This window comes from Thamnophis sirtalis, unplaced genomic scaffold (genome assembly GCF_051295495.1).
Source record: "Thamnophis sirtalis isolate CommonGarterSnake01/CBP01778 unplaced genomic scaffold, rThaSir2_p1.2 scaffold_13, whole genome shotgun sequence".
Taxonomy (NCBI): Eukaryota; Metazoa; Chordata; class Lepidosauria; order Squamata; family Natricidae; genus Thamnophis; species Thamnophis sirtalis.
This window is the reverse complement of record NW_028261393.1, coordinates 36,050,336-36,073,072: the sequence shown is the minus strand read 5'-3', so window position 1 is coordinate 36,073,072 and position 22,737 is coordinate 36,050,336. Positions and strand designations below refer to the sequence as shown.

General features: G+C 39.7%; 1 protein-coding gene across 1 annotated transcript; it reads right to left on the bottom strand.

Moving 5' to 3' along the window:
* Positions 1-14,787: 14,787 nt before the first annotated feature.
* On the bottom strand, positions 14,788-22,477 carry GPR83 (G protein-coupled receptor 83). The gene is made up of 4 exons (XM_014059444.2): positions 21,762-22,477; positions 19,865-19,990; positions 17,235-17,368; positions 14,788-15,524 (listed from the first exon to the last, which is right to left on the bottom strand). Exons 1-4 carry the CDS (start codon positions 22,125-22,127, stop codon positions 14,900-14,902), a joined length of 1,251 nt encoding a protein of 416 aa, XP_013914919.2. The 5' UTR covers positions 22,128-22,477; the 3' UTR covers positions 14,788-14,899.
* Between the last annotated feature and the right edge of the window lie 260 nt (positions 22,478-22,737).

The window sequence follows — 22,737 nt, the reverse complement described above, 5'->3', positions numbered from 1 at the left end:
TTGGTGGGTGTGGTGTGTCATGGTGGGCATAGCAGGGGAAGGAGACTGCAAAATCCCCATTCCCACCCCATTCTGGGGCCAGCCAGAGGTGGCATTTGCTGGTTCTCCAAATTACTCAAAATTTCAGAACCTGCTGGATTTCACCCCTGAAAGGACCCTATAAACTGAAGACCTAATTTCTTTAGAAGTTATAAGGATTGGAGGAATCATGTGGACAAATATATACGATTCCCAATGTTAAATTCCTTAGGTTCAAACTTTTTTTGTGGGGGGGCAGTCTTGACTTTGTAAGCATTCAAGTGAGGGCTTTGCACCCAACAGGCCAAATGTTTTGTAATTGAGTAATCTTTCAATGATGGAATTACAGGATCTTTCATTGGTAATTCAGGCATAGGTTTAAATTCTTGTCCCGTAGCGACTTGGAACAAAGTGAAACCAGTGGTACTGTGCACCATATTGTTGTAAGCAACCTCAGTAAAATGGCAGGAGGTCGGTCCAATTGTCTTGTTGATATTTGATAAAGCATCTCAGGTACTGTTCCAGAACCGAATTGGATCATTCCATTCTGATGTTAGTTTGAGGATGATGATTGGAACTTGGGTCTTGTTCAATACCTAATAAGTCATCCTGTTGTTAAGAGAAAGTTTCCAAGGGGTTTTCAGGGATTCCGGGTTTTGGGGATCAGCCCATATCTACGGAATGGTTAATATCAAGCGAGGAATTTTCCAGGGTGATTCACTTTCACCTCTTCTCTTCATCATCGCAATGATCCCACTATCAGTAATCTTTAAAAAAAATGAAATTAGGCTACCAAACAGCCAAAGAAGCTGAAAAAATTTCGCATTTACTATATATGGATGATTTGAAACTCTATGGAAAGTCAGAAATAGAAATCCAATCATTGACAAATACAGTCCGAGTATTCAGCACCGATACTTCAATGCAGTTTGGCATGGAAAAATGCACCACTGTATCCATAAAAAGAGGCAAAATCACTGCATCTGAGGGAATTGAAATGCGCAATGGCCAACTAATTAAATGCAACGAAAATGAAGCCTACAAATACTTAGGCATTCTGCAGTTGGATAATATCAAGCATGGAGAAGTAAAAACTATTGTCAGGCAAGAGTACCCCAACAGAGTTAGGAAAATTTTGAAATTTTGAATGGTGGAAATATAATCAAGGCCATAAATACCTGGGCAATACCAGTTATAAGATACACAGCTGGTATAGTTAACTGGACACAAGCTGATTTGGACATTTTGGACCGAAAAACCAGGAAACTAATGACAATGCACTACAGTTTACATCCACGTGGTGATACTGATAGACTATATCTGCCCCGAAAATCAGGTGGCAGAGGATTATTACAAGTGAAGCAAACAGTTGAAGAAGAAAAACATGCACTGGCTGATTATTTAAAAGAAAGTCAAGAACATCTATTAATTGAAGTAAAGAACAAAAAACTACTGAAGTCCCAACAGACAAAAGAAGAATACAGAAAAGATGTGATAAAATCAAGAATGGAGAGTTGGCAGAACAAAGCACTGCATGGCCAATTTCTGGAAAAAATAAAAGATAAAGTGGACAGTGAACAAACTTGGTTATGGTTAACAACAGGTACATTAAAGAAAGAAACAGAGTCACTAATGCTGGCTGCGCAAGAACAAGCTATCCGCACAAATGCCATTAAGGCCAAAATCGAAAAATCCTCTGATGATGCCAAATGCAGACTTTGCAAAGAAGCTGATGAAACTGTTGATCACATACTCAGCTGCTGTAAAAAAATCACGCAGACTGATTATAAATTGCGGCACAATTCAGTAGCACAAATGATCCATTGGAATTTGTGCAAAAATTATAATATTAAAACAGCAACAAACTGGTGGGAACATCAGCCTGAAAAAGTCACCGAAAATCAGATGGTCAAGATCTTGTGGGATTTTCGCATACAAACAGACAAAATACTGGCGCATAATACACCAGACATCACACTGGTTGAGAAAAATAAGGTCACAATCATAGACATCGCAATACCAGGTGATAGCAGGGTCGCCGAGAAGGAACATGAAAAAATCGCAAAATACCAGGACTTAAAAATCAAAATTCAACGACTATGGCACAAATCACTGGGTGCTATTCCAAAAGCACTGGAATTACATTTAAAACAGTTAAAAATGGACAAAATCACCATCAGTCAAATGCAAAAAGCTGCACTGCTTGGATCTGCACGCATATTACGAAAATATGTTACGACGTCCTAGGCCCCTGGATGGGGCCCGACTAGTAACCAATGCCAAATCCAGCAAAACAACTGGCCGCTGTGATACAATTGTATAATAATAATAATAATAATAATAATAATAATAATAATAATAATAATAATAATAATTATTATTATTATTATTATTATTATTATTATTATTATTATTATTATTATACGGAATAAAGTGTTTAGTGATATACGGAATAAAGTGTTTAGTGAAGTTGAACATGAGGAAATTCAGGCAAATTGCAAAACCCAAAAAACAATATCACAAGCGGAAATAACTGATATTCAAGACACAACTAAAGACACTATAGTAGAACTCCCAGAAGAAGCTCTCAGGGAGGAAATAACATCACCACCACTAGAACCAGTTATCACTGAACCAACTGATGAACTAACTCAAAAACAAAAAGAATTGAAGGATAAGATCATGGAGCATTTTCTGCTTAATGAGGAAAGGCAACGTTTACCATCACTAAAAACTGTGCCTAAGAAAATTTTGGCCCCTACCATGAAAATGGTTAATGCAGTGTTTTCAACAATTGAACCGAGATCCATCTTGGAAACAAACCAGTTAATGTACAGTGCAGCTGTAATAGTCACTAATGAACTAGGCATTAAAATTAAAGTACCTAGTCACACAACAGAAAAAGCATCAAAGCCAAAGTGGAAAATCCGTCTAGAACAAAAAATCAAAAAATTAAGGGCAGATGCTAGTAACTTAAAGAACATGCATGAGCAACGGCTTAAAAACAACAAAATCATAGATCGGCTAATCAGAAGATATAGATTGGATACAAGAAACATCAATGAAGCTGTAGAGATTGTAAAACAGCAGATAACAGCAACAGCTAGAAAAATTGAAAGATATGAGGCACGAATCATCCAATATAAACAAAATCAGCAATTTCGATCAGACCAACGGCGTTTTTATCAAAGTCTTAATGTGAATGGTGACACCAAAAGTGAAAAACCAGAAAAGCAGGCCACAGTTGAATTCTGGAAAGAATTGTGGGAAAATGCAAAGGACTACAACAAGGAAGCAAAGTGGATACATGACTTTGAGAAAAGCATTGGCAACAAACAAATGCAAGTATTAGAAATAACAACTGAGATGATCAAAAATCGAGTTAAAAAGGTAAAGAATTGGACATCACCTGGAAAGGACCAATTACATGGTTTCTGGCTCAAATATCTGACCAGTTTACATGCAATATTGGCCAGGCAACTGAATGAAATTTTACAAAAGGGCCAAATTGATGAATGGTTGACAACTGGAAAAACATACTTGATTCAGAAAGATCCAACTAAAGGAACAACACCTGAAAACTATAGACCAATAACATGCTTACCAACAACCTTCAAATTACTCACAGGCATTATTGCAGATAACATGATGGATTATTTGGAAACAAACAACATCTTGCCAGTAGAGCAAAAAGGCAACAAAAGAAGGAGCAGGGGCACAAAAGATCAGCTTCTAATTGATAAAATGATATTAGAAAATTGTAAGAACAGAAAAACGAACTTGAATATGGTCTGGATTGATTACAAAAAGGCATTTGACTCACTGCCACATAGTTGGATCATAAAATGCTTAGAAACAACTGGCATTAGCAAAAATATTACATCCTTTACTGAAAAGGCAATGAAACAATGGAGAACTGAGTTGGCAATAGGGAATGAGAGCTACGGAATGGTTAATATCAAGTGAGGAATTTTCCAGGGTGATTCACTTTCACCTCTTCTCTTCATCATCGCAATGATCCCACTATCAGTAATCTTAAAAAAAATGAAATTAGGCTACCAAACAGCCAAAAAAGCTGAAAAAATTTCGCATTTACTATATATGGATGATTTGAAACTCTATGGAAAGTCAGAAATAGAAATCCAATCATTGACAAATACAGTCCGAGTATTCAGCACCGATATTTCAATGCAGTTTGGCATGGAAAAATGCGCCACTGTATCCATAAAAAGGGGCAAAATCACTGCATCTGAGGGAATTGAAATGCCCAATGGCCAACTAATTAAATGCAAAGAAAATGAAGCCTACAAATACTTAGGCATTCTGCAGTTGGATAACATCAAGCATGGAGAAGTAAAAACTATTGTCAGGCGAGAGTACACCAACAGAGTTAGGAAAATTTTGAAATCTAAATTGAATGGTGGAAATACAATCAAGGCCATAAATACCTGGGCAATACCAGTTATAAGATACACAGCTGGCATAGTTAACTGGACACAAGCTGATTTGGACCTTTTGGACCGAAAAACCAGGAAACTAATGACAATGCACTACAGTTTACATCCACGTGGTGATACTGATAGACTATATCTGCCCCGAAAATCAGGTGGCAGAGGATTATTACAAGTGAAGCAAACAGTTGAAGAAGAAAAACATGCACTGGCTGATTATTTAAAAGAAAGTCAAGAACATCTATTAATCGAAGTAAAGAACAAAAATCTACTGAAGACCCAACAGACAAAAGAAGAATACAGAAAAGATGTGATAAAATCAAGAATGGAGAGTTGGCAGAACAAAGCACTGCATGGTCAATTTCTGGAAAAAATAAAAGATAAAGTGGACAGTGAACAAACTTGGTTATGGTTAAAAACAGGTACATTAAAGAAAGAAACAGAGTCACTAATCCTGGCTGCGCAAGAACAAGCTATCCGCACAAATGCCATTAAGGCCAAAATTGAAAAATCCTCTGATGATGCCAAATGCAGACTTTGCAAAGAAGCTGATGAAACTGTTGATCACATACTCAGCTGCTGTAAAAAAATCGCGCAGACTGATTATAAATTGCGGCACAATTCAGTAGCACAAATGATCCATTGGAATTTGTGCAAAAATTATAATATTAAAACAGCAACAAACTGGTGGGAACATCAGCCTGAAAAAGTCACCGAAAATCAGATGGTCAAGATCTTGTGGGATTTCCGTATACAAACCGACAAAATACTGGCGCATAATACACCAGACATCACACTGGTTGAGAAAAATAAGGTCACAATCATAGACATCGCAATACCAGGTGATAGCAGGGTCGCCGAGAAGGAACATGAAAAAATCGCAAGATACCAGGACTTAAAAATCGAAATTCAACGACTATGGCACAAACCAGCAGTGGTAATTCCAGTGGTAATTGGCACACTGGGTGCTATTCCAAAAGCACTGGAATTACATTTAAAACAGTTAAAAATTGACAAAATCACCATCAGTCAAATGCAAAAAGCCGCACTGCTTGGATCTGCACGCATATTAAGAAAATACGTTACGACGTCCTAGGCCCCTGGGTGGGGCTCGACTAGTAACCAATGCCAAATCCGGCGAAACAACTGGCCGCTGTGATACAATTGTACAACAACAACAACAACAACAACAATAATAATAATAATAATAATAATAATTTATTTGTCAGTGCACAACATATGATATAGGTTGAACTCTCTCAATTCAACTCCCCCACAACAATTCACAGTGAAGACAGAAGATCCCTAACCCAATAAATCACATTAACACCCATTGCACCAGTGTGAACATGTTATACCTTGCATCAGCCCTGCAAGTCCTTCGTACTATGTAGTTAGGATGTTATTTCGCACTCAGGACTCTGACTGCCCACGGATTGATTGCACCACCATCTTGAATTTTTGACTAACTCCCTCCCCCAAGACATTGAACAAAAAAGGGTGGTTTTTTTGAGGAGTCAAAAGCTGTTAGTAAGAGAAAAACACAGAAAGAATGTGTGCTGGTTGAGGCAACCTTGAAGTGCTTGGTTCTCAGCATGCTTTATTAAAATTGCTATGGCAACCTAACTGCTATGTCTCTTTTTATTAAGACAATAACTCTTCCTTTAGGATTGTAATAGGAGAAGGACGGAGAAGTAACATGAGTTTTGTTGCAGCTAATTATGAATACCTTGTCATGGTTTCCCCCAGGGAATTCCTCCAGGGCACACTGAGTAAATAAATTCTGGAAAAAAAAAATGGAAAAAAAACAATACAGCGACATAAATACAACGACATAAGCAAGACAAATCATACATAACAATATAAAGTAAAACATACAGATACAAATACCGTTTTAAACATACAACCCCCCTCCCCCCCCACGGTGACAGTCATTCACAGCCTGGTTTTTCTTTCTTTCCTCATTATTAGGTCTTTATATTGTTATGTATGATTTGTCTTGCTTATGTCGTTGTATTTATGTCGCTGTATTGTTTTTTCCGTTTTTTTAAAGGTAATAATGTTTAATAAAAATTATATTTTTTTAAAAAAAAAGTAAATAAATTCTGCAGCGAGCCTTGATTATTGGTTGTGGGGGTCCTGCATTTCATTCCACCAGACCCCTTTCCTGTGGCTCCTTCCCTTTTCCGAAAACACCCCCAAATTTAAGTATCACATCATAATTGCTATCATTTTGTGACTGAAATCATTGCTCAAAACATACCCACACCCAAGTGGGTGAAAAATCCCAGCCTTGCCCCAGGAATTGTGAAGTGCTGCTACTTTTACCTCCTGCTCCTGCCAGTGAGTGTTACCAGAAAGTAACCAAGTGCATTTCCAGACCTTCTCACCTGAAAGCGAATTCTGTCCCTGCTGAGGCCTTTGAAGCCCCGCCCCTAATTTATTTCAGTCACAAATGGGTGCTCAAATCTGTAGCTTTCTTTTAGGCGAAGCATAAAGAAATCCCTTCTCTTCTTCTTCTTTATTTTTTTTTTGTTTTTATTTTTTATTTTTTTATTTTTTTTATAAATTATTTTTATTTTTTATTACATAGACAACAATGGGAAAGGGAGAGGATGGAGAGAAAAAAAGGGGGGGAGGGAAAACCCATCTTCACATACAATATGTCGTTTGATCACAGGTGCATCCCTACTAAGTTTATACATCCCGTATCTCTCTATTGTATATTTAATAAGCACCACAATAAGCTAGGGTTTAAAAAACAAAAAACAACAAAATAAAACAAGGGAGAGAGGAAGAAAGAAAGAAAAAAAAAGGTGGGGGAAGGGGGGGAGGCCAAAAAGGACAAAAAAAAAGGTTCAAGAAGGAAAGGGGAAAAGAAAAAAAAGGTGGGGGGAGGGGGGGAAGGCCAAAAAGGACAAAAAAAAAGGTCCAAAAAGGAAGGGGGGAAAAAACAAAACAAAAACAAAAAGAAAAAAGAAAAAAACCATCATCACATGCAGCATGTCGTTTGATTACGGTTGTTTTAACATCTACATCTTCAAATAATGTTTACCATCTCAGATATTTCCTCTAATGTAACTAAAGGTCTCATTTTCCTTCTACCATATATATTCAGTTAACATTAGCATTGTTTTCCCCCAGAGAATATACTTCTATTCATTGTTAATCTTGCATTTCATACCTTCAAACAGAGATCTTATTCCTTCATTGTTCAACAAGGCATCGCTGCCTATATATACCAGTTTTCATTTGTTCCCCTACTAGAGTTACCTTATCAGCAGCGAAATATCATTATAATAAATTCTTAACCTTATACATCATATCACCAGACCTTATATTAGTACTTCCTTATATCATTGTTGAATTATTTTACAGCATAATTATATCATCATTTACTTTTTCCAATTAGGGCATGAGTGTATCATTTTTCATTTCCAAAATTTTGTTTTTTTTTCCCTTAGCCATTGATAAAACAAGTCCCATATCTTATAAAATTGTTCATCCTCTTGCTCTCTAATTTCAAATGTCAATTTACTCATTTCGGCACAGTCCATTATTTTTCGAATGATTTCTTCCTCTTTTGGTATTGTTTCATTTTTCCAGTTTTTTGCAAATACAATTCTGGCTGCTGTTACAACATTTACAATCAAATATTTTAAGTCTTTGTTGTAGGTTTCTGGTAAAATTCCCAATAAAAAGACCTCTGGTTTAAAGTCTATTTGTTTGTGTATCATTTTCTCCAACCACATGTGGATTTTAGTCCAGTATCTTTTGGCTTCAGTGCAAGTCCACCACATGTGGTAGTATGAGCCAGGTATCTGGTGACATTTCCAACACTTTTCTGATTTATTCTTAAACATTCTTGCGATTCTGGTCGGGGGTAGATGCCACCTGTAAAACATCTTATACAAGTTTTCTCTATATGCAGTAGACATTGTCATTTTGTAATTTTGAGACCACAATTTCTGCCAATTCTCTAAATCAATCCCATACTTAAAAATTTTTCCCCAAGCAATCATAGTTTCTTTAACTTGTTCTTCATGCAATTTAAACTCCAATAAATATCCATATAGTTTTTTAATTACTTTTTCATCGGTACCTGTTAGAATTTTGTCTAGCTCAGTCATTTTATTATATAGACCTTTAGTTTTTCTATCTTCATTATATCTAGATTGTATCTGTACATATGAATACCAGTTCATTTCCATCCCTTCTTGCTTCAACTCTTGACTAGATTTGAGCTCACCCTCTGCATTCAATAATTCTATATATCTAACTGTTTGTTCCTTTTTATGTATTATCGGATACGAGAATGCTTCAATTGTTGATGTCCAGACTGGAATTTTTAAATAATGTAATTTTTTAATCTTTTCCCAATTTAACAACAACGCCTCCCTTATATAATGTCTTCTAAAGTAACCATGTGGTTTAGTTCCCTTATACCATAAGAAAGCATGCCATCCCAACAGCAAATCGTGACCTTCTACGTTCAATAATCTAGAGTTTTTTAATGATATCCACTCCTTAATCCACATCAGGTTTGCTGCCTGATAGTATAGCTCCCAATCGGGTAAACCAAAACCTCCTCTTGATCTAACATCTTGTAGTAATTTAAGCTTTATTCTAGCTTTTTTCCCTTGCCAAATAAATTTCAAAACTATTTTATTTAAGTCTAGAAAAAAATCCTTACCCAGTCTAATTGGAATTGTCTGAAACAGATATAGAATTCTAGGTAGAATGTTCATTTTAATTGTGGAAATTCTTCCCATCATTGATAAATGCAAGTTTCCCCATTTCTCCAAATCAATTGCTATTTGTCGTTTTAATCTGGTATAATTATCCTCTTTAAGAGTGCTACATCTAGGTGATAAATGTATCCCCAAATATTTAATTTTACTTGTGTTTTGAATCTGCAACATTTCTGACAACTGATCCTTTTGTGTAGCTGGGATATTCTTTGTCATGATCTTTGTTTTATCTTTGTTTATTTTCAAGCCTGCTACTTCCCCATATTCCTCTATACTTTCTAACAATTTGGGTGCGGTTTCTAATGGATCTTCGAGAATGAAAACTAAGTCGTCTGCGAACGCTTGCAGTTTATACTCTTCTCTCTTAATTTTCATTCCTCTTATTTCTTCTTCTTCTCTGATCTTTCTATTTAAGACCTCTAGTGTTAGGACAAAGAGTAGCGGAGATAGTGGGCAGCCTTGTCTTGTACCTCTCTTTATTTCAATCGGTTCTGTTAGTTCTCCATTTACCATTATCTTTGCTGCTTGTTTCTGGTATATCGTTCGTATACTTTGAGTGAATTTCTTGCCAAAGTTCATCTGCTCCAGTTGCAAAAACATAAACTGCCAATTCACATTATCAAAGGCCTTCTGCACATCGAGGAACATCAGTGCCAATTGTTTTTCTGGGTGGGCCTCATAGTATTCCAAGGTATTCAAAATTATTCTCATATTGTCTTTGATTTGTCTTTTAGGTAAAAAGCCATTTTGATCTGAATGGATGAAGCCATTTAAGTATTTTTTAAGTCTCTCAGCTAGTATAGATGCAAATAGCTTGTAGTCTGAGTTTAATAAAGAAATTGGTCTATAATTCTTGATTTGTGTTGAATCAGTCTCTTCCTTGGGTAGTAATGTGATATACGCTTCTGACCATGACTTCGGTATTTGGTTCTCAGTCATCACTTTATTCATGACTTGTAGGAGTGGGAGGGTCAATATTTCTTCAAATGTTCTGTAGAATTCCACGGGTAGACCATCTGGTCCTGGGGCTTTCCCATTATTTTGTTTTTTAAGTGCCTCTGTTAGTTCCATCATTGTTATTTTTCTTTCTAGCATTGTTCTAGTTTCATCTGGTACCTGGGGGAGATTGGCATCTTGTAGGTACTTTTTGACTCGTCCCTCCTCCACCTTCTCTTGTTCATAGAGTTTAACGTAGTAATCATGTATAATATTTTTTTTTCGGTATTTCCATATTGAATTTCTCCTTGTTTATCTCGTAGTTGAAGTATTTTCTTTGTTTCTCTCTCTTTTTTCATCTTATATGCTAACCACCTGCCTGGTTTGTTCGCATTTTCAAAATAATTCTGTTTGGCACCTCTAATTTTTTGTGCCAGTTCTTCCTTTTCTAATAGGTCCATTTTGTGTTTAATTATGTCCATCTTTATTTTAACATCTTTTTTTTGTGGTGCTCTCCGTAGGTCTCTTTCAAGTATTTTATAGTCATTGTCTAAGGCTTTATGCATTTGTCTTTTTTTTTGAGTTTCTCTTCCTTGTGTAGTCTATTGTCAAACCTCTGATAACAGCCTTCATTGTGTCCCAGAGATTCTGCAACGACGTATCTTCTTTCCTATTTTCTTTTTAAAAAAAGGACTAGCTATTTTTCCATTTTTTGTACAAACTCTTTTTCTTTCAATATAGTGTTATTTAGTGTCCATCTAGATCTTGCCCTTTGTCCTTTCCATTTAATTAAAATTGGATTGTGGTCCGCCCAGGTGCTAGCTTCGATCTCAATTTCTTTTATGTTGGAGCTCAGCTCCGCTGAGACCCATATCATATCTATTCTAGAGAGTGAAGAATGTCTATTTGAGTAGAAGGTATATTGTTCTTTTTTAACGTTTCTTTCTCTCCATATATCTTTTAAATTTAGTTCATCTGTCATCCTAAAAAAAGATTTCGGCAGAGGCTTCCTATTTAATTTTTTTGTTTTATGTGTTTTATAGTCCATATTTGGATTCACAATGCCATTAAAGTCTCCCATCATACAAATATCAGCATAGTCTAGTTCCAAAACTTTTTTGTGTAGTTTTTTGTAGAATTCATCTTGTTTTTCATTAGGGGCGTAGATTCCAATTAGGAGTGTCTTTTTGGTATCCATAATTTCCACCATCAAAATTCTTCCCTCTTCCTCTGCATATACTACTTTTGTTGGGATGTTGCCTTTAATATAGAAGACCACTCCTCTTTTCTTACAATTTGCCAATGATGAAAACATTTTCCCAAGCTTTGGCTGAGTTAGTAAATGTTCATATTTCTTTTGAATATGTACTTCTTGCAGACAGATTATGTCAAGTTGTAACTTCTCTAATTTATGGAATACTTTCTTCCTTTTAGTTACCGAATTGAGTCCATTAATGTTAATTGTAATCATTTTTCTTTCTTCCATGTTTATACTTTATATACAGGGTTTATCACTCTAGTGGATCTAGGTTCTCGTTTTTCTTTGCGGCTCCCATTCCCTATCTCCCCTTCTTTCTCACTTCCACCTACTGCTCCTTCTATTTTTTCGGTCGCGGTTACAGGTGGTTCCAGTATTTGTATCACTGCATCGTCTTTCCCAGCTTTCTCCGCCGTTTCTCTAAAGTATTCTTCGTAGAAAGCTTCTGCCTTCTCAGTTGTATCTATCCTGTGTCTTTGTCCTTGCCAAGTACATAATAAACCTTCCGGTATGAGCCATCTGTAGTTAACACCTTTTTTTATCAATACTTTGGTCAGAAATTGATATTCTCTTCTCCTCTCTCTCACCTCTCTTGGGGTTTGTTTGAGTACTACAATCTCCTTTCCTTTATATTCTAGTTTTCTATCTCTCATTTTCTGTAGGATTTGTGATTTAATTGTTTTCTTAGTAAATCTTACATGCACTTCCCTTGGAAGAGCATTTCTCATTGCATACCTTGTGTATACTCTAAAAGTCTCATCGATTGTTTCTTTTATTTGGTCCTGGGACATCCCCAGAACATCTATCAAAATATTTGAAATTATCTGAACTAAGTCCTCTCCTTTTTCTTCTTCTATGTTTTGGAATCTTAAAAAAAATTCAGACCTGTCCATCTCCCATCTTAATATTCCACTGCTCTCTCTTTCTACATCACTTAGTCTAATCTCTAGCTTTTCAGTTTTCTTCTCTCCTTCTTGAATCTTATTTTCAATTTTTTGAATCCTATTTTCATATTTCAGCATCCAGTTGTGTATACTTTCTACTTTTCCTTCCATATTATCAACTTTTTGCACTATGCTTTGATTTTGTTGTTCCATTGCCTCCATTTTTTTTACAAGGGTATCGTTTCCTGCTTGCATTTTCTGCATCATTTGTATAAGTGTTTCAAAGTTGGCTTCCTTCTCTTTTTCCTGATGGGACATCATCTGTGTTGTCCTCTGGCCTCCCGCAGGTGAGGGGGCAGGGGTTGATGTAAAGCCAGAGGCAACTGCTTTTCTACTCATAGCCAATTAGTATTAGAGGGTGGAGGGTTATAAGTATAGTGGATTAAGTACGTAAAGTACACAGAGGAGAGGGGGGGAGATAAGAAAAGGGGGGAGAGAGAAAGGGAAGGAAAAGAGAGAAGGGAGAGAAAAGGAAGGAAAGAAGAGGAAGCTTTTTTTTTGTTTCAAGGATGAAATGCAGTAGAGTGCAATAAAATATATATATATAAGTAAGAGAGTATGAAATAGTGATTAAAAAAAAGGAAGATACCCCCCCTCCAAAAAGGGGAGAAGGGGTGCTTCAGTTACAAGTGAGAAAAGAAAGAAGCAGAAAAAATGTAAATAGTCAAGAGGTGATCCAAAGGTTAAAAAAGAAGAAAAAAATCAAAACGGAGAAGAAACAAAAATGTAAAAGATCAAAAGGTCGATGGTGATGATCAAAAAAGAAAAACTCGGTGTCGATATCTCCACAGCCGGTAATATGAGAATGGTGTTGGGAGATGAAAGGGTGCCAACAAGCTAAAACAAATGATTTTTCCCGGACTCTTCCCCCCCCCCCCCAAGATAAGAGTCTCTTCAAGGTCACGGTCAGCTTTGCTGCTTTATCTCACAGTTTCCCAGCTGCGTAAACACGTAAATCAAGTGCATTACAGGGGGGATTTTAATAACAAAGTTCGAGTCCACAAGATGGCAGTGTTGGCTTGTAGTTTGTAATTTACAGCTTGTTTTAGTCCGTTCCGTTTGTTAATTACTAATTGTTAAAAAAAAAAAAAAGACAAACATCAAAAGGGCTAAAAGGCAACGAAGAAAAGCAAACCAAAAAAAAAAAAACCAGATCTTCAAAGCACTTTAAGTTTAAGATTTAGTGCCCCAATAGATTCAAAGTTAAAGGTGTCGACAACAAAGAGAAGGAACGCAAAAAGCCGATTCAAATTACAGGAAAGTCCAGCCCGGCTTCCAGGAATTAGAAAAAAGGAACAGAAAAATAAACTTCCAAATGGCAAACATTTATCACCACCGCTTTTCTCACTTATCAGCCTTATTTTAAACTAAGTTTCCAAATTTAGGGTGTTCTCTTTCCAACAAAAAAAAGGATTTAAAACTCACATCGAACGACATGCTCATATTCAGCTCTCTCTCTGGGTCTTTGCAGTTGTAGTCGGCATTGTTTAGCCGATCCGGAAGTCACTGGATTAGGAAGGCTTTCCTTAGGTTCCCAGAGATTTTGCGGACACCTCTGGGACCATGGAGTTCCTCCCACGTCACTGTCTCTTCGGGACAGCTTAGATTCAAAAGAATCCTCCAAAAAAGACTCCGGTATAGATGGTCATTCAGGAAGTGCCTGAAAGTCCGTCTTCTCACTGCTAAGCCCCGCCTTCTCTTCTTCTGTCCAATGTTTGTCTACACCGTTTTGGTCTTCAAATTATTTTATTTCAAAATAATGACTTGTTAAAACCAGTGTTTCTCAACTTTGGCCACTTTAAGATACCTGGACTTCTCCATGCTGGCTGGAGAAATTCTGGGAGTTGAAGTCCATGAATCGTAAAGATGGCCAGGCTCAAGAAACACCCCAGATGGGGTTGGGCTCCAGACAATGAAGGTATCAACACCAACACTGGGGCTTTTGCATTGCAGATTTTTCCATCACTCATGGAAAGCAGCAACCTAAAGCGACGTCCACTTGGGGAATGCTGATGGGATAAGTTCTTGTCAGAAAGCACGAAATGTGAGTTTTGCAAATGGCTGGACAGTAGATGACCTACTGGATTTTTCAGAGTATAAGACGCACCTTCCCTCCCAAAAGAGCGTGGAAATGTTAGTGCGTCTTATACACAGAATACAGCCAGTTTTGGTCTCCCGAAGCCTCGCCCCGCATCACATTTTTGTGAGAAATGGGCCATTTTCTTTGCAAAAAGGGGGCGTTTTGCCTTCCCCCTCCCCCAGAAGCACTCTGCAAACTTCAGTAGGGCTGGGATAAGGCAAAAATGCCCCTGTTTTGGTAAAAAAAAAGGGGGGCAAAAATGCCCCTCCCCCAGCAATTCTGAAGCCTGCAGAGTGCTCCTGGGGGCCGAGGAGGACAAAAACTTTTTTTTTCTTACTTACCTCTTCGAAATCTTGGTGCATCTTGTACACCGGTGCATCTTATAGTTCAAAAAATATGGTAACTATAGAACTGTTACTAAACCAGAGTGAGGCTGCTTCATTCCACCTTCAAGCCTCCTCCTAGCTTCCTGTTGTGATCAGCTCGATAATAGAGATGTTGGTCTGTGCAGAGTTCCTGTGAGATGACTTCCTTGTCCGCTGAGTGGCAGCCTCTTGTTTGCAGCAATAATTGCCATCCCAGCTGAGCCTGAAGTCAGCCGATATGGACCGGAGGGGCTGACTGCTGGGAGTTTGCTTCTTACAGCACATTCCCAACAGGGCCCTGAGTTCTGTGCGGAAACCTTCATTCAGCCAGCAGTAAATGAAGGGGTTGTAGCAGGCACTACTCATGGCAAACCAGTGGAAAGAAAAGTAAAAGCCATTGTGGTGATTGACGGTTTGGCTGGACATGAAGATCAAGTAGCAATTCAGGGGGAACCAACAGATGCCAAACACTATCACAACCACCATCAACATTTTCAGGCTCATCTTCTTTTTCCGCTGGTGGGCATAGTATTGGTCCACTGTCACGTCGCCAATGGCGTTCCTCATCCAGAGTTTCTTGGCCACCGATATGTAAGTGACAGAGATCACTGACAAAGGCAGAAGATACATAAGCACAAAAGTGGCCAAGTCCAAGTACTTCCAGTAGAGATCTGTCGGAGGAGGGAAGCTGGAAAGGCACACCATACGGATGGTCCCATTTCTGGAACACAGAAGGAGAGAAAGCCATTTTTAGTGGAAGACGTTTCACTTTGAAAGTGTATGATGGGGGAAGGGATCAAGTTCCTTTCTATCTTCTCTCATTTTCTGTTTGAAAGGGGATGGACAATACAGCTCATCTCATCAGCTGTCAGCTCACCAGTTCAGACGAATCAGGCAAGTCGCTGAGAACAATTTCTTATGCTACTGGCAAAAGTATCATTTTGTAAAGATTTTTGGCTGAAATTATTTGGTGGATGGAGTTAATTGAGACACAAGCAATTTTTAAAAACAAGGATACTAGTATTTAGATGAAATTATTTTTTTTAATGATTATTCATAACTTGTTAGAACTTGTCAGTGAGCCAAACAGTTTAATTGTATTGCTTGATTGTTATCAATTTTTTACTGATTGGATCTCAGCTTGGAATCTGTCGGGATAAAGGAGAGCTGTCCATGCTTTGCAGATTATTTGGAAAAAAATGATTTTTGATCTTTCATGAACATAGCAGAAGCCTGGGAGAAAAAGCTACCCGGAAAGAATCTTTTATGACTGAATTCCTTAAAGCAGGAATTATCTTTCTTTCAGGTTTGTGTAAAAGCTTGAAAAAACAGGGGAGAGGAAATTGCATAACCTCTTTAGAAACAGGGAACAAGCAATTGCGTTCACTTCCAAATTATTTCGAAACATGCACTTACCAAATATGCAGCAATGATGTGTGAATTGTAAGGCAGGCAATACTTGTATTTTTCCATCCATTCATATGTTAATTTTTAAAATGTTATTGGGTTTAACTATTAAACCATTCAAGATGTTTTATGGAAATTTAAATATATAAATACAGTATATACACACGGAGGAATGTGGTGGCTCAGTGGCTAAAATGCTGGGCTTGTTGATCAGAAAGGTTGGCAGTTCGGCAGTTTGAATCGCTAGTGCCGCATAACGGAGTCAGCTCCCGTTACTTGTCCCAGCTTCTGCCAACTTAGCATTTCAAAAGCATGTTAAAAAAAGGCAAGTAGAAAATAGGGACCACCTTTGGTGGGAAGGGAACAGCGTTCTGTGCACCTTCAGCTTTTAGTCATGCTAGCCACATGACCACGGTGACATATCCGAACAGCACTGGCTCTTCGGCTTTGAAATGGTGATGAACACCGCTCCCTAGAGTTGGGAATGACTAGCACATATGTGCAAGGGGAACATTTACCTATACACACAGAGAGAGAGAGAGAGTGTGTGTGTGTGTGTGTGCGTGCGTGCACACGCAAACATCTGCCTTTGGGTCAGTCTTGATTCTTAGGAAACACCTGGGAAACACTTAGGAAACATCTGAAGTTTAGAATAGATGGGGGCAGGGCCAGCCAGAGGTGCTATTTACCGATTCTCCTAACTACTCAAAATTTCTGCTTCTTGTTCTCCAGAACTGGTCAGAACCTGCTGAATCCCACCTCTGATGCATTCTCGGAAATGCCAAACACGACACAGAATCATACGCAAGACAGGCATGTCAGAAGGGTGTGTGTCAAAATCTGCACAACGGCCAGTGCAGTGACACAGTCCAAGTCTCTCCCCTGTGGAAGGGGCATGCAGACGGCACACAAAAGGGAGAAGGTTTCGATCCCTCCCCAGGCCTTGTTCATCATTTCTGGTGTCCAGAGTGGAGGAGGATGAGAGGCCTTCCTTTCTCTCTTGGGTGATCTTGGTCAATCTTACCCATAAGACAACCTGACAAGGTTCTGGTAGATGGCGTAGGGCAGCGAGAAGCAGATGGCCATCACCCAAATGACCAGGACACACAGCCCTCCCTTCACGAGGGACATTCGGGGCTTGAAAGGATGCATTATAACCTAAAAAAGGGAAGTCAGAGTTAAGTGGCTGAAACCTCCACAAGGACCCAACCAGGTAGCCCAAAAGGGATGTCTAATGGTGCACAGTTGTGTGTAGGACCTTAACTTTTTTGACGGCCTCTGGGATGCCCCTGATGGTCAGCATTTCAAGGCAAGTTCATTTCAATCTTGGTGGATCCACTTCTGCTAATAATCAGCATCTCCTGGTGTCTGACATGGAATGCCTTCCCTTCCCCAGCTGCAGCTGCATCATTTATTCCAGCTGCAGATTGAAATATTCTCTTAATGCAGAACTGAGTCTGAGTTTGGGCTCACTAAAAAGGCAAGATCAGCAAATGTGATTCTGCTTGGCCTCAATTCAAAACTGCCTTGCCCTTGCCCTTGCCCTTGCCCTTGCCCTTGCCCTTGCCCTTGCCCCTGCTCCTTCCCCTGCCCTGCCCTGCCTTGCCTACTTTTATATGTATATATCACGATGGCTTAGAAATTCAAATGTTTTAATTTTTACTTCTAGCATAGAACTTTGTTTTAAAATTTGGGAAAGGTTTTTTTCATTATTTCCTTTCTGATTTTTTTCATAGGCAATCTGAGTCGTTTCTTTTTTTCTTTCTCGTATATAAATTACACATGTACACACACACATACACGCGCACACACACACACACACACACATGAAAAATAAAGATAGCGTGTACCTATTCTAAACTACATTTGTAACTGTACAATAATAATATAGATACATTATTACACCGCTGCTTAATTTTTACATTATAGGTATTTTTTAAAGGGTGTATTATAGGTAGTTCTTGACTTAACGACCATAATTGAGCCCAACATTTCTGTTGCTAAATGAGGCAGTTAAGTGAGTTTTGCTTCATTTTTTTTAAAAAAAATTTATTTTCCGTTTTCATAACATACAATCACATGTATACTATACATAGCCAGTATCCTATAGTAATAAATAGTAATTACAACAGTTCCTCTTGTCATCAACACCCCCCCAAAATAAAAACCCATTGTTAGCTCTTCTGCTCTCCATACACCTCTTTCTTCTACCTCTCTCCTACCTCCTATCTTCCCTCCACCATCCTTTCCTACTCTACTTCCCCTTCCTTTCTCCTTCTCCTCTCTCTACATTCCACTCCTCCTTATCCTCCTCATCTTCCCCCCTTACCCTGTCTCCTATCCCTCTCTTCCCATCTTTCTTCACCCTTCTATTTTCCACTCTTCCTCTCATTGGTGTATTTCCGCTTCCATATCAATATACTTATCATATCCTAGTTTTAAAGAAAAAATAAGAGAAGACAGTATACATGTGGAATCAAATTACATTAAAATCTAACACCTCTCATCAAACCTAATATATATCCCTCCCCTGACTTCCTAGAACCCATACACGGTATAAATCTTTAACAAAAACAGTCTAAAATATATTGGAAAAAATAAAAATAAAAAATTGATAACATATTTACATTGAACTTAGCTCCTCCTTGCTAAGCTAGCTTTAAACAATTTATATCATTCCTGATCTTAATCATAAGCTATCTGGAATTTCTTAGTCCTGTATTTATTTTGTATATAATCAATCCATTTGCTTCATTTTATGACCTTTCTTGCCCAGGTTATTAAGTGAATCACTGCAGTTTTAAGTTAATAACCCAGTTATTAAGTGAATCTGGCTTCTCCATTGACTTTGCTTGTCAGAAGATCCCGTGTCTTTGGGACACAGCAACGGTCATAAATACGAGCCATTGGCCAAGTGTCTGAACTTTGATCTTGCAAAAGTCAGAGTTATGAAAAACAATCATAAGCTATTTTTTTCTGTTGTAACTTTGAATGGATGGTTGTAAATCAAGGATTACCCATATTGTGAGGTGTTTTGAAAATTGAAAGAAAGGGAATAGAGAGTTTTAAAATACCATATTTTTCAGAGTATAAGACACACCTTTAGTCCCCCAAAAAGAGGGTGAAAATCTAGGTGCATCTTATATACTGAATACAGCATTGTTGGCCTCCCAAAACCTCTCCCCCTTAACAAAAATGGATATGCAGAGGGTTTGGGAGCCTTGCAGAGTGCTCTTGGGGGCTGGGGAGGGCAAAAACAAGGAAAAATGGGCCCTTTGTTGCTCATTTTCCCCCCAGCCCCCAGGAGCACTCTACAAGCCTCCTAAGGGCTATGCATGCTCTTTTTTTTTTGGCAAAAAACGGGCATGTGTTTGTGAAAAACAGACCATTTTTGCCCCCCCCCCAGCCCCCAGGAGCACTTTGCAGGCCTCTCAAACTCTCTGCATGCTCCATTTTTCACAAAAGAAATAAGGCGTGCAAAGGATTTGGGAGTTCTGCAAAGTGCTCCTGGGGGCTGGGGGTGGGGGGGCAACCCCCCTCTTTTTTTAAAAAAAAAATTACCTCTTCAAAATCTTGGTGTGTTTTATATTCCGGTGCATCTTATAGTCCGAAAAATATGGTAGTTCCCAGAAGGAAATCTAGAGAGGCCCTTACCTGGTGGCGATCCAGAGCAATGGCGGCAAAGGTCAGTGCGGACATGTGGATGGAGCAATACTGGACAAAGCGACTTATATGGCACATTGGCTTTCCAAAAACCCAGGTACTGCTGACAAATCGCACCTAGAAGAGAAAGGTAGGCTGAGCCTAGAGTCAGGTCTAGGGGCAGGCTTCTCTTGGGCTTGTCCCACATCTCTCCTGCAGCAGAAGCCAGGCAGTGGACACACTTTCCCCTAATGGTACAGCAGCCTTCCCTCTAACCTTTTCGGCTTTGCGGACCAGCAGGGGGCTGGGGGGGAGGAAAAAGGGTGGTTTCATGCGAGCAGCAGGTTCACACGTCCCATTTGCACATGTGGCAGGCATGCGCATCAGCTGCTCGTCCCCTGCCACTCGGGCAAATGGAGCTGCGCACAAATGTACACTCACCCACTTCTCACACAAGTGCAGCTGTGTGCACAGGTGTGATGCCCACTGCTTCTGTGAGCGGCTCCAAACGAGCCACAGCCCAGTACTGGGGCATGCATGGTCCAGGGGTGGGGGACCTCTGTGTTAAAAGTCTTCTCACAATAGACTTATTGGGTACATTAGGCTGGGAGAGAACAGCTGAACAACTCAACTCAACTAATCGCTGAATTAACTGGGCTCTGTTAAATGGGTAGCTTGTAATGCAACAGATTGAGAGAAACCCACCCACTCATGAATTGATTGAACTTTTGAACACGGACTGATCCCAGGTGCCATGGCTCAGACTTTGGTGAAGAATGCATTGCCTGTGTTCAGAGCAAGTTGTTTTGCGCATCTGGGTGTTGGGAAGAGGTGGGTTGCTGCTGGTTTGGCCTGATTCGGCTAAATTAGTAGTAGAATTCAGGCCTGGGCCGCTGCCAGTTCTCCAGCCCAGGCACGCCCCCAAACTGGTTCTTCAGTGTCTTCTACCAATGCCAGCATGGTTCTGCACTTGCACAGAGCAATTTTTAGTTAAATGCGCATGCACAAGCAATGCACGGCTGGTGCATGTGCAAAGTGTGCACACAGTGAACCACAGTAACTGGCTCAGGAACTCACCCCCGGTGTTGGGTGTGAACCCAACCAACCAGATTTCATAGGCTGTTGTTACAGCTATTCAAGCAAACAAACCCAAACGTCTCTAGAAAGAAAGGCTCCTCACATCTTTAGGATGCCATGTTAACTTGCAGTGCTCAGGCGGGACCAGGAAAAGGCCAAAACCTTAGTCAGGTCACCATGAAAACCCTCAAGAGAAGGAGCAAGTGGGCACCCTAAGCTGCCGAGGAGGTTTTGGTGGGGTGGGAATTGGAAGGAGAATTCCATGAGGAGTGGATGGAGACTGTTTCTGGAATGGCTTCAGCATAACACAACGTCTCAAAGAACATGCATGGAGAAGCCTTACACAGCCCAATGGCTTCCAAGTGTGTAAAATCTTAAGCCCCATCATTCTCCTCAAGAAAACACATCACGGCTTCAACTTTGAAGGACCACCCTCTTCCAGATTCTCTTTTTCATCCATGCCTCTCTGTTCTTTGAAGGGTATACTTGAGAGTATAATGAGATGGCCTGGATGATGGACTTAAACAAAGCAGAACAAGGCAAATCCAGGAGGTGACCCTACCTCTTTTCCGATCTCACAGTCTCCTGTTCTAGGAAGGAGTTGGGCAAACAAAACACTCTTTCAGAGCTGACGTGCTTTTCCCATGCTTTAAGTCTGAGTGCCTTGGGCAAAAAGGAAGGAAGGACCCCAAATCCATTGGACTTCTCTAGAACTTTCCCCGGTGAGTCCTGAGCTCCAGCAACTGGCCCAATTGACCGGTCTTACCATGGAGGAGTCTGCATGGGGGGGGGGGCTCTTTAAGAAGGCGATGGTGGGACCAGGGTTGCTTACCAGGGTGAAAGGTGTGTTCAGGAGGGTGATCAGGATATCAACTGCAGCCAAGTTGACAATGAAAAGGCTGGTGGCTGAGGGCATCCTCTTGTTCTTCAGCACCACGTGGCACACCACAACATTGCCCAAAAGCGAGATGCAAATAATGGTTAAATAAGCCGCGATCAGGAGAGCTTTCACTGTCTGGCTCTGCGATTCCTCTTTGTAACTGGTGTCGAATTCTCCCGTGGACTTTACCTCTAGGTCCTCCTGGAAGGAGGATCGATTGTGGAATGAAAAGAGGGTGGAGTTGGTGCTGTTGGATTTCCCCACCCAACGGAGTGACTTGGACACGTCTGGAGAAGAGAACCACATGTGCCTGTTCATGGCTGGGAGAAGAGAAGGCAACAGAAAAGTTTTCTTCTCTCCAGAATCAAGGGGACCTGGAGGGATGTCCCCCTTCTTCCAATGTCTCCCCTTTTAGTACCTGACCTGATCTGAAGGCTCCTCCAGATTTTTCAGATCCAGCCTGGAATGGTGATTGTTTCCTTCCTCTTAAGTTCCTAGAGTTATAGTTTTCTTTTAATTTCCATTAGATTTGCCTGCTTCCTGTCTCCCCAGAGGTCTTCAAAAGTGTGGAGTTTGCCTTCAGTTCCTCCAGGCTGGTCAGTTTCCCCAGCAATGAAAGCCACAGACGAAGAAGGAAATGCTTAGGAGGCAAGCAAGTCCTTTCCCAGGTTTTCTCCTTCCACGTCCTGTTGCTCGGAAGCCAGGCTGGGCTGGACGCCTGCTCTGCCTTAGGTGTATTTGCAGCTGTGCGGATGTTATGCTGAGCAACACGAGCAGTGCAGTGTTCTTTGCCACTTCTTTCCAATCCAAGCTACAGGGGGAGAGAAAGAGAGAGTTAGTTGCAAGAAAGCCGTTCCAGAGCTATTGCTGGGAGCTGCTTGATGGATAACATCAATCTGGCAGACAAACCTCCTTTAAAGGCTGGCTC